Source organism: Podarcis cretensis, assembly GCF_951804945.1.
Source record: "Podarcis cretensis genome assembly, chromosome: 4".
Classification (NCBI taxonomy): Eukaryota; Metazoa; Chordata; class Lepidosauria; order Squamata; family Lacertidae; genus Podarcis; species Podarcis cretensis.
Window position 1 is genome coordinate 80,883,097 of NC_137173.1, and position 13,232 is coordinate 80,896,328.

The window sequence follows — 13,232 nt, forward strand, 5'->3', positions numbered from 1 at the left end:
GTGCCCCGCAAGACGAATGCCTCGCAAGACGAAAAACCCGCTAGACGAAAGGGTTTTCCATTTTGGAGGCGCTTCGCAAAACGAATTTCCAATGGGCTTGCTTCGCAAGACAAAATGTCTTGCAAGTTTTTCCGACTTTTTCCCCCTCCCCCCCTTTTTCTAAGCCGCTAAGACGCTTATCCGCTAAGCTGATAAGCTGCTAAAAGCCACTAAGCCGCTAATAGCGCTAATCCGCTAAGCCGTCAATGGGCTTGCTTCGCAAGACGAAAAAACCGCTAGACGAAGAGAATCGCGGAACGGATTCTTTTCGTCTTGCGAGGCACCACTGTATCTATCTATCTATCTATCATCTCAATATCAATTCATTTTCCTCCTGACGCACCCTCCCGCTCAGCCTCTGGGTTTTCACCCAGGGTCCAGACAAACTCAGCTCACCCAGAAAAGTCTCACACTGAGAAGAGTTTCTGGAAACTGAGGACATCACCCTAGTTGTCCTCTCTCTCTAGACTTGATTTTTATGGTCAGGACCAAGAAGGATGGTACTTCCTCAGGCTGCCCACCGCTGTGCCCCATTCAGCTGCGCTCTTCAATTCCAGGCACACCAGGTTTGTTGTGTTTCCCAAGGGGTCCAGAAGCTGGGGAAAGAGTCTACCCTCCACTCACAACTCTTTCTTCAGCCTCTGACCTCTCCTCCTCCTCCAGCTGCTCTCCATATGACTACAATCTTACACTTTTCCCCAGTGAGATTAATTGAACTCATTCACATATTAAGTAAACACGGAATCGTAGCCAGAGGCTGATTCTGAGTTGGAGAGTGAAAGCAGGGAGATGTAAAATATTGCAAATATCCACAAAATGTCTGGGCAAATGGACCTTTAGATCAGGCATAGGCAACCTCGAGCCTCCAGATGTTTTGGGACTGCAATTCCCATCATCCCTGACCACTAGTCCTGTTAGCTAGGGATCATGGGAGTTGTAGTCCCAAAACATCTGGAGGACTGAGGTTCCCTATGCCTGCTTTAGATCATGCCATAGGAACAACATTTCTAGTTACAATAAATTATTCTTTATGACAATTATTCATTGAGATAGTTATAGGGGAAACGGTATGATTTGTTGCTTTGTAAGTGACCATGTGCAGAAGTGACCCTGCTTGTTATTGAAGGAGCATGTCAGCTAGTCAAGTCAGCAGAAAATGTTATTTATTGCAAGCAATAATTCTTGAATTGAGGCTATATTTGTCTTAACTGCCACAAGTTGTACATGACAATTATATGATGCCTTACCTTCTTCTGTGGATTTTTAAAATAAAAAGTATGCTATTTTATAGTAACATTTTTCTTAGTCTGACCGGAACAAACTAAGCAAACTATTTCTAATGACACTTACGATACTGTAATAGTAATATGAACACCATCTACTTTTTATAATCCATTACCAAGGACAAAAAGAATCCTCTGAATCCTACGGGTAACTCCTAAACTGCCCTGTAGAATTAAAAATAATTAAATCTCAATGCTTTTCACAGTATTACTAGAACATTCAACATTGTCTCCTGAGACAGATGGATGCCAACATGAATGAAAAAGAAGAGACAGCAATTAAAAAAAAAAAAAGATTGCTGGGGGAAATTGTAAGGATATTCACCATTCTGTAGCAGCCTCTAGTGGTTCTTGCAAAAACTGAATCCAAAAATACTGGAAAAGCTCACAACATTGAGAAAATCAGGTAAGAATGATAAATGAACAAAAATACTGGGTGCCACTCACAGGGATGGGAGATAAATTTGGTTCAGCTTGCATTTTAATGCAAACCTATGTAATTCCCATTTCCAGAAACAATTAATTTATTTATTTATTTCATAAAATGTATACACTGCTTGATTGTAAAAAACAACAACAAAAACCCTGTACATGGAAAACAATGCAGCTATCCTTCAATATTTGCACTTCTCTGAATTGTGCTATATGCAGTTCTCCAACCAAACAATAGTTTCTGAAAATAACAAAAATTGCATACAATCATATACTGGATCCCGAACGCCTTGTGACTCGAACGTTTTGGCTCCTGAACACCGCAAATCAGGAAGTGAGTGTTCTGGTTTGTGAATGTTTTTTGGAAGCCGAACGTCCGGTGCAGGAAGCTCCTGCAGCCAATTGGAAGCCGCGCCTTGGTTGTTGAATATTTTTGGAAGTCAAACCGACTTCCAGAACGGATTCCGTTCGACAACCAAGGTACGACTGTACCGGTAGTGAAAAGCCCTTACAAAAATATTGGGGGCGGGCATGCTGATGTAGAAATGTGGAGAAATGAAATTAGGAATGGAAAAATGAGACAAAGAGTAACTGACAGATTCCTAGCCATCAAAAATGGAAACCCTATGACAAATTCCACCCCACATCCTATACAGCACAACTGAGCCAATGTCCTAGTAGTGGTTGAGTATAGATGGTCGAAATCTCAGCTTAATAAACAGAGATGCGCATGAGCTTCATGCATCCAGATGCAGAAGCCATGTTTCCCTGTCAGGAAGAGCCAATGATGTGGAGCAAGGGTGGGAAAATGCTCAGCATCATGCAGGATGTAAGCTATAGTATATGCAATCGCATTTTATGAAGCGAGGTTGGATCACAGAATCATAGAATTGTAGAGTTGCAAGGGACCCTGAAAGTCATCTCTGTCACCCAATACCATCTCCTTCTTCTCCATGCAGAGGACCTACTGCTGGCTTGTTCTTCCTCTTGCTTCAAATATAGCCAAAGATACTTTTTTAAAAATTATATTTAACCTCTCTTGCAAGACTGAGCTCATTCTGAGCTTTGGCGCCCCAGACCTTCTCCCTCCAACTGCTGGCTACTAGTGCATACTCTTTCTTCACGATTTCTTCTTTCTTCCATTTCTTATATATGTCCTTCTAACATCTCAGCTCATCTGCAAGCTCCTTATGCAGCCACAGCAGTTTCATTAGGTGCCTCCCATTTTTCTTTGTTGTTGGCACTGTGTGCCTTCAACATTTCACCTCTTGAAGTCTCTTCTCTTTTATTATTTCTGATCATGGAATTTCACCCAGAGCTGCTGTTGTGTGTTGTTACTTATAATGTTGTAAAGGTAAAGGGACCCCGACCATTAGGTCCAGTCGTGGCCGACTCTGGGGTTGCGGCACTCATCTCGCTTTATTGGCCGAGGGAACCAGTGTACAGCTTCCGGGTCATGTGGCCAGAATGACTAAACCGCTTCTGGCGAACCAGAGCAGCGCACGGAAACACCGTTTACCTTCCCGCCGGAGTGGTACCTATTTATCTACTTGCACTTTGACGTGCTTTCGAACTGTTAGGTGGGCAGGATATAATGATGTAGTTCCTTCTAAACTCACAGCATCCTGATTGGATGATGAACAGAGAATAATAAGGAAAAGAAGTTCCAAGGAGAAAGGAAGCTGTGTAAACCTCACACATGGCTTACAGATAGGAGGCCTGCTTGGTAGTATGAGCTAGGATTTGTAGCTATATTGGATGAAATGAGGGATGTCTTCAAGAAGGAAGTTCCCTGGCTCCCCAAACATAGCCTGTCACCTTCACAACGCTGCTTTTCCCAGCACTGTCAACAGAATGGCATTGTATGGTTAGAGGGAGCTGCCTTAATACAAATCAGACTATTGGTTCATCTATCTCAGCAGTATCTGCACAGACTGGCAGCAGCTCCCTGGGATTTCAAGCCAGGACACATCCCCTGGTCTAATGAAGTTTGAACCTGAGACCTTCTACAAAGTAGATGCTCTACCATGAGCCATAGGCTCTTCCTAAGATCAGAAGGTAAAGTACTCTGTTCTTTTATAGATTGCTCTAAAAAACTGGATGGAGTGGATCTGGAGATAACGTTTCAGGGCTGGCGGGCCACTTCCTGCAGCTTGCTATGCTAGATCTGGCCTGTGGGTTGCAGGCTAACCATCTTTGCTTTCAGTACATGGATGCTTTGTGTTTCTGTATTCCACCACATTTTTAAGTTGTGCCGACAAGAGTAGCCGAGTTATCATTTCGTGGCACAGATCGTTGCTGCTCATGTTTCTGCCGCCTGCTCTTTTGTACAATGTATGCTCAGTCATTGGGTAAATACCATGCAGTGAATACAGGACATAATATACATGAAATTGTCTCTCTCTCTCTCTCTCTCTCAACACAGAGTAGCGGAAGAAGATCAATACTCCAGAGTGGAATGGAAGTTTTGTGAGTCCAGTATTGCTCGGCTAGACATGGGTTACCAGTATTCACGTTTCAGGATGTTATCCCTTCCTCAGCATTAAAAGCGGCCTGCATACTATATGCACTGCATGCACTGATGGGAAGCTTTCTGTTGGTGTTTCGTTTAGGGAGCTGCAGGAAAATTCATCCAGGGATAATTCACCATCTCGTTGAAAATCCTCCAGTCTATCCACCAGAAAGGTGGTTCTGCTGCTCTCCTTCTTCCCTGCTCTGTTTTATAATTCGTATCCTTATTTCTTCTAACCTCAAGCCAACAGTTTTGAAATTCCCAGAATTAAGTAGTGCTGCTGTTGTTGTTGTTAATGTGTGAATGGTTGTTCTTTTTAAAAGGGGCAGGAATCTGTACAAAACTGAACAGGAAGCTTTTCAGCAGCTGACCGAAGCATTCTAGTTCTGAAGAAATCTCCCTGTGTATGAAACTGCAGTATCCTTTCTGTCTTGATTATTTTACTTCCTGATTTATGGGGGAGTTATGTGGTAAAACTGGGTTAAGCACTGCAGTTTCCAATAAGACTAGTTTACACTACATTGTTGACTAAGGGCAGAGACGATACAAGACTCTGCCATACAATTAAACAGTTCAGTGTACTATGCCATGAAGAATTAGAAATAAAGGCTTTTAAAGCGCACAAGACCAGATACTGCAAAGTAATTTACAAGGACTATACTCTTTGGCACGTCAAAGCAAATACTCCCAACACCACTCTCACGGAGATCAATTTTCATTTCTATTAAAAGGCAAACTTGAGACTCATGGATGCATATTAAAAAGGCTCTTACAATATAGCTTTGCGAATCCAACAGTTCACAAAGCTATACCGCAAGAGCCTTTAATAGCACTGGCTTTTTGCCAAAACGCACTTTCTTTATTAAAAGTAGAGATCACTTGGTAATGTTTCTATGTCAGATGAGTGCTAGGGAGCAAAGCCTGATGACTGATTTGCTATGTTCCATAGCTGCATGAGTTGAACTGCTTGAAGCAATGTCCCTGAGATTCAGATGGTTTCAGTGTAATCCTCTTTTTTTCAAGGGAGCTGGGGTGTATGGCTGAACACAGCTAAGCCACATGGGTTCCTACAAACACTGGCTTAAGAGCCACAACTTATTCAGGAATAGGCCAAAACTTCAGTAACCAAAGATGTTTGGATGAGGTGTTGCTTTGTCAGCATGCTTATAATGTCTTGTTGATACTCCATGGGCAGACCCTGTGTTTTGGATTTGGAAACCCAATTACAAGAACAGAATTTATGCCACAACAGTCATGGAGGAAGCACACATGTATACAGTGGTGCCCCGCAAGACGAATGCCTCGCAAGACGAAAAACCCGCTAGATGAAAGGGTTTTCCGTTTTTCGAGGCGCTTCGCAAGACGAATTTCCCTATGGGCTTGCTTCGCAAGATTTGCAAGTTTTTTCCCTCCCCCCCCCTTTTTCTAAGCCGCTAAGCCGCTAATAGCCGCTAATAGCGCTAATCGGGATGCTTCGCAAGACGAAAAAACCGCTAGACGAAGAGACTCGCGGAACGGATTATTTTCGTCGTGCGAGGCACCACTGTAAATTGCAGCTTGCTCTTGTGAAAACAGAACATGCACAGAAAGTGGGGTTCCAGTCCTTTGCCGCTAATTCTCTACCTGTCCATGTTCATCACTGAACCATATAAACACGGAACTTCTTGATAAATTTACCATTTCATACATACCGTATTGGCCCGAATGTAAGCCGCACCTGAATATAAGCCGCACCTTTAAAATTGGAGAGTGGGAAAGGAAAAAAAGAAAAGAAAAAATACCCGAATATAAGCTGCACCATTCTTCGTTGCTCCTCGCTGCATACTGGGGGTGGGGAGCCGCACTGCGTTGCAGGAGGTCTTTTCCCTTCCTCACTCTCTCCCTTCCCGGCCTTGGGGGAGAGGACGGGGGACTACACACGGGGCGGGCGCCGCTTTGCCGTGCTCCGTGCTCTGCATACCGTAAGGTTGCGAATATAAGCCGCACTTTAACTTTTCACGGTCGGAATTTGGGGGGGAAGTGAGGCTTATATTCAGGCCAATATGGTATTCATATTTCACAACAAAATAACTGTATCACAAGTTTGCAAACAAGGTTGGTAAAATATGCATTCAACTGAAAGAACACTCAATGACTAAGTTACCATCGTTCTTTACAAAGGGCCTCAAAGATTTCACTCCTGTCTGGGTCATGAAGTGGCCTAAGGAACTGACTCCCCCAATCCCTGTTTTCACGCGGCAGGAATGGGGGAAAGGACAAAGAATTTAGCAGTACTGGAATGGAGAGTATGTGGGACTATTGCTTAAGGACTGTGGAGCCGAGCTGAATGTTTGCATGTTCAGAGCTGTAGAGAAACATAAAAAGGGGTCTTTGAACCCAAAATTTATACTTCAAGGTGTTCCAAAGGCTCATTTCTCCTTAAAAGCAGCAATATGCTTTTTCAGTCCCTGCTTTATATCCATAATGTTCTTTTCTTTATTAAACAGTTTACAATCTGCCAACTCTCTTCCTTATGTGTGTGATGTACCTAACGAAGCATTAACGTTAATTTGATAAGCATTCTCATTTCCTTGAGCACACGTCTTACCTGGGGATGTTAGTGAGGTATGTCAGAACACTCTGAAACTCCTTTTCTGGAATTTCGCTAAATGTTGAGTACTCTGGAAAAGTGATGACAGGGCAGCCATCTTTTCCTCGCCCACCTGGCAAGAAACACAGAAAATTATTTACTCACCACTCATTCCTCACAAAGAAGCTATAATTGGTACATCACTTTCAGACTTGAAAACAGATCAGTTAAGATATCAAATATCTGACGTGATTTACTTATGAGCCTGATAATGAGAATGTTCCTCAAAAAAGGAGGCTGAGGAATTGCTAGTAGTGAGAGTGCTTTGATTTATTTAAACTGTAATGCAGCTGCATGTAATGGAAATGCTAAATATAAACAAGTCCAAAACAAAGTGAACCCAATGGAACCATCTACTATGCAATAATGCAACAACAATTTGTGATGCAGCTGAGCTTAGAAAAAAAAATTGGCTTGGGAAGCAAAAGTCCACGTGCCAGCGGCAACTCAAAAACTGCCGAATGAATGTACAGCTTGACAAGGAGAGCAGGAAGCAGGTTTGCCCTCCCATGTGCACTGCTGCATGCAAACTGCTAGGTGCCTCCTTCCTTGTTCCTACTCCCCTTTGGTTTGGCTTCCCAAAACACAATTTCTGGAGTTTTTTCCAATGCTCAGCTCCGGAAGATTCAAAGCAATAGTAAGATGTGGGGTTAACAATACAGTTTTGCAGACCTGCTTAAGGTCCAGGCAGCCATGCCCTTTTGGGGAATATTTCATCTCCCCCTTACAGTTTTTCCTCACAACAATAAGTTAGAAATTCATTATTCCATGCTCAATTCTCTCTGAGCAGGTTCCCCCATTATTTTTTTCTTTCTGCAAACCTCAGGGTTCCTCTGAGCATACTGATACCTGCATTTTCATAAGAGGGTTATAACACTTTGGCTACATGTGCAATAGAATCAGACTTGAATCAGCCACAGGTAGGGCCTCACAACATAAGTATATCCCTGATGTCCAAAACTTTTTACCTCAGGCTGTGCCTGAGGGGGGGTTAAAGCAACATAATTTAAAGACAGGAGTCCATGCTCTAACTTGGTGCATATTTCACCTGAAAAAACTTACTTTAGATTTTAGAAGCACAACCAGTCTGCATTCAAGCCAGTGGAGCATGAAATTTCTTCATGCTTGATTTGGCCTAGGAGGAGGTCTGAAGGAGCAATTTAAGTTGAATGACTTAACCTTTATTGCAACCTAGAAAGTATGGGATTTTTTTTGAAACTGGAAATTCAAACTGGCGTCACCTCTGCCCTACAATATTAAGTGTGGACTATGGACATGTATACACTTTGTGATAATTGTCTATGGATGAAATAAACAACATAGGAAAACACAGGCAATGTACAAAAGCAAACTTTGAAAATATGACTTCCGTGCATTTCAAAAGCTGGGTATGTACAAAGCCTATACTTCCAAGCTACCCTCTTGTCAACATAGAACTGCAAACCTGCAATGGGGGCCTAATATCTCTAGACAAAACTGCAGGGTTTTTGTAAACCGTTCAGAACTTGGAACAGCAGTATTCAGTGTGAACTACATTGCAGGGCTGTCATAAGCCACTCTCTCTGTAACCTGTAGCATGGGGACAAGGAATGGCATTTGCTGTGGAATTCACTAGATGTATGTATGTATGTATGTATGTATGTATTTAATTTTATGTTTCTCTTTAAATAAGAATGGAGTTATAAAAATCAGGAACTCTTCTATTTTCTGCTATTGTTGAGGTTTGGGTTTTTTTGGGGTGGACAGGGAAGGGGTTTTGTGGACACACTAGTAGAGTAAAATCTTGATTTTCTCCATTGGATTTGATGAGCCGCTCTCGCTTGTGTCCCTGGAAATACTTAAAACGTCCTTCCAATGTGAATTAGGAAATGACCTTTCCAGATAATGTGATTGTTTATCTCTGCATTTTCTCTGACTATTTGAGCATGAGTACAATCAGGATTACAACAGTAAGAACAGAATACTCCAAGCTGCCTTCTAGAAAGACTGCTTGTTCTCCAAGTTCTTAAAAAAAGAAATTGCACCAAAGAGATAATTTCAAGGAGTAGATAACCAGCTGTGAACATAAGAAAGAGCTTCCTGGGTCAGGTCATCTCATCTAGCATCCTGTTCTTACGATGGCCAAGCAGATGCCTATGGAAAGCCCAAAAGTAGAATCTGACCACAACAGCAATATCACCTCCTGAAGTTTCCATCAACAGGTATTCAGAAGCACAGCATGGCCATTAGGGTCAGCAGCCACTGAAAGCCCTATCCTTCCACAAATTTGTCTAATCCTCTTTTAAAGCCATCAGTGCCTCTTGCAGGAATGAATTCCTTAGCTTAACGCTATGTGATAAGTAAGACTGGTAAGTTTTCAAAAACCTCAAGAGTAAATATGGGAGAATGCAACAAGGCCATTCACTTTTTTAGCCCCACAGTCAACGTATTGCACTATTGTTGTTGTTGGTATCTGTCTGTTGAGAGAGAGGGAGAATGGAGTGCACTTCTGAGGATAAAGTCAAACCCAAGTAACCTCCTTGGGGCACACGACTGGGTAGTGTATATGGAGGTCCTTAGCTGTCCAGACAATACAACTCCCCTGTCGGCCTCACTGTTATGGTCCAAAGGAAAGCAAAACAATGCATTTGGCACCACCCTAGCCGCAGATGTTGTGGGAAGGGGGTGTGCAAGACAACCTCCAACCGTCTTAGGGACTTCAGATTTGTATAGGGTTTGGTTTATTCCTTAGCCTTTTCTGTCCCTCAAGGCAGTGGAGGTTTAGGATCATTTTTCCTTCTCCTAGGTGGGCTACCTTCCCAGGTTGATGAGCCTCATCTGCCCCTCACTTCCCTCTACAGCACTATATGGGTCATTAAACTAACCCTATTCTTAATGATCTTTATGACTTCTGGGAGAGGAGACTCCAATGCCTTTCAACATCACGTTCTTCTGACCAGGTTGACTGCTCTCAGCATAACATTTTAAAGTTAACTTAATAACAAAGCTGTGTTTTTAAATCAACATCCATTTTAGTTTATCTTGAAACTACAGTGTCAGCAACCCTTAAGAAAAGTGCAGAATAACAACTGACAGCAGCAACACCCAAACTGGAACATCAGCAGAATCAAAACTGCAAGTAATTTGCTACATAAATCCCGTGGCAGACAATTAAATTCTGCTCAAATGTTGCAAGGGCACACTGCAGTGTATTATCACTGAAGTTGGCATTTATCTTGTATGTTGATAGACAAGGGGGGGGGGGGATATGGGGCGGGCAGGTGGGGTCAGAGAAAGATAATACAGTATATCTCTCTCTAGCACCATTTACTTATAAAATTATAAGATCTACTCACCACAGAATCAAAAGAGTTAACTATAAATTAAGCAAAATGGAACGAGAGGGGGCTGTTTCTGTTATGCTCCACTGGGCTGTGGATGAATGCCCATTATGCTTGTGGATGTGTTAAAGTAATAAGGGTAGGAGGGATTAAAGAACCTGGAACTCAATTTCACACTTTTATGTAATCCATTTTCAAAAGCACCCCACTTTTGTTTGGGGGAGGGAATTACTCTTAATTGTTGTACCTTTCGATAAACAAGGACAACTTTCCTTCTTTAAGCATGTAACAGGAGTGAAAGTGTTCCACCTCAAAGATCCAAACCTGAAAAGACTATTCCTGGGCTACCTTTTGATATCAGCTATGAGGTACTCCAGGCACGGCTGGCATCCTGGAAAGCTGTTGTCATTCGGGTGTAAGCAATACAGTGATACCTCGGGTTACAAACACCTCGGGTTACAAACACTTCAGGTTACAGACTCCGATAACTCGGAAGCAGTACCTTGGATTAAGAACTTTGCCCCAGGATGAGAACAGAAATCGTGTGGCAGCAGCGGGAGGCCCCATTAGCTAAAGTGGTACCTCAGGTTAAGAACGGTTTCAGGTTAAGAACGAACCTCTGGAAAGAATAAAGTTCGTAACCAGAGATACCACTGTACTGAGCTAAATTGGCCAATGGTCTCATTAAGTATAAAGCAACTTATGTTCAACTGCTATTATTGTTTTAACGTCCAGTTACAACAAAGCCACCTTAAATGGCTGGCCTTCTGTTCTTAGAATCAACATTTCATTTGTGTGGTATTCATTTGGTACCATTCAAGAAATCAACATGTACAAAACGAACCATAGAAAGAAATATACTATAGGGTTCATACACAGAATAAGAACTGAATTGGCCAACACTTTGTTCTTAAAAAAAATAAAAAATAAACATCTAATGTAAACATTCAAGCCCTTACCTGACAGATAGGCAAACTTCTTCCTTAGCTCGTCCTCAATTTCTGCAGCACAGAGGGGAACAATATCTTGATGCATGATTTCATCTGAAACAGATCCCCCAACAAACAGTTCATTATAATTCCCATGTAGAAATGCTTGGCTCACACAATTTTTATTTACTGAAAACATTTATGTGCCACCATTTCATGACTGCACTCAACGTTAATTAAAAACATTTCATCCAACCACTATAAAAAAAACCAAAGCCATGAACATTAAAACTCAAAACAACAATGCTTGTGGGAAATATAATGATTTATAAAATAAGCAAGATTCAGATTCTGAGGTTACATTTGGGAAATATTACAACACATTTTGGCAGCTCAGATGCATAAATTAAAGCATTATTCTCTTATAAAGTTCCCCAAATGCTTAGGCAATCAGCCTAATTAGAAGTGCATTTTGGTTAACAGAAAGAAACTTTTAAATAAGTAGAATGGCACTTTGGGTTCTTCCAAACACATTTTTTTTCCTGGTACTGGAAGGTGAATTAATGCCTATATGGTTTTGCCACTGAACCTGTTATCTAACAGTTTGAGACACCTTTTCTTTTACCTCTGGCATTTACTGCTATGAACTGGGCTGTGTAGAAAAGATGGAATGTTGATGAAAAGCAAGTGAAAGTAGCTGATGTACAAATCAACTTAAGAAGCAGAACTGTGGTGTCACGAGTTCACCATGTGAGAAGCCTATGGACATCAGGTGAAGAACAATAAAAGAAAAGGAGGAAAGTCCATTTTTACAGGGGCTGGGTGCACAGGCAAAAAAAAAGCTTAAGCTGAATTTTGACTGACAGCTTCGTAATTGGGATAACCATATTTTCCCATCAATTCTCTGCATTTTTCATTAATGTGTATCTGTTTATGAGAAGACCACAGGAATACACATGTTACATGTGTGCAATCAGCAAACAAACAAGCAGGACTGCCTTCATGGGCCACATTTGGCCTAACACGGAAAAGAGCACGTGTCTTGCATGTAGGCAGGCAATGGGTAGAACAAGTAGGCATGTATTGACCGTACATTCATATGTTAATAACCCAATGTGCTCCTCTGATCTGTAAGCTGTACATGAGGAGCCTTCAAATCTTACTTGACCCTGATCATATGTGAAAATTGGTACATTTCACATTTCCCACAAGGACATCATTTCCATAAAGGAAATTTTGCACCTTTGTCACACAGGACAAGCACATGAGCACCTTTCACCACATGGGCACCCGGCAATTCTTCCATCTATCAGGTCTGCCTGGGAATGTAAATGCAAAAAAATAAAAATAAAAATAAAAAAGACTTGCATACTCATCGTATTCGGCAGCAGCTGATGTTTAAAATGATGGCATTATACATGAAGGCATGTGTGGAGTGTCCCTCTGTTTTAGTAATTCTGAATATTTAGTAGTAGATGAATACCTGAATTAATAAATAACTTGGAAATCGATAGCCAACCGCAGTTTGCTAGAGTACGGTATGATGAAACTGCTATAAACAGTTTAGTAAAGGACACAACTAATAGTATCCATTGGTATTAACAGGAACACAGGCAATATTTGACAGGCAAATTACGAAGCACAGTAGAAGCCTTTGTTTTAACTAGGCCTGGTCGATATATCACTCAGGACCGGTATAACGAGCAGACCGCGATGTCGGTTTCACTCAGCGGTATATCGCTGGTGAAACTGCCACTGCAGCCGAGTCCTTCTGCTAGAAGCGTCCATTGGAGGGTGTCAGGAGTTCCTTCCTCCAGCAGGTGTTGCTAGCAGAGGGACTCAAGAGAAATGGCAGTTTCACCAGCGATACATCACTGAATGAAACCGCCATCCCACTCTGGCCTCATACGACGGAGAGGGAGATACAGCTTGATCTTCCCTCTGCATCTTTAAACTGCTCGACTGAGGAGTGTGCAGCTGCCCTTGCCTCAGTTGAGAAGTTAAAGGAGCCCCCAGCTTGGCACAGGCTCCTGCAAGCTGGTGGTGGGGTGGGGGGCTCTGTGAAACTGCTCGGCTGAGGGGAGTGCA

The 13,232-nt window shown here is 42.1% G+C and overlaps 1 protein-coding gene across 11 annotated transcripts in view; it reads right to left on the minus strand.

Annotated features, from left to right (window-relative positions):
• MCF2L (MCF.2 cell line derived transforming sequence like) overlaps nt 1-13,232 on the minus strand; it is a 119,281-nt gene that overhangs the window by 46,634 nt on the left and 59,415 nt on the right. For all 11 annotated transcript variants that reach the window (XM_079972493.1, XM_079972501.1, XM_079972498.1 and 8 more), the window contains 2 exons: nt 11,175-11,258; nt 6,854-6,968 (listed from right to left, as the gene is read on the minus strand). In XM_079972493.1, coding sequence (XP_079828619.1) covers nt 6,854-6,968; nt 11,175-11,258 — 199 coding nt within the window. The remainder of the gene's footprint in view (nt 1-6,853; nt 6,969-11,174; nt 11,259-13,232) is intronic.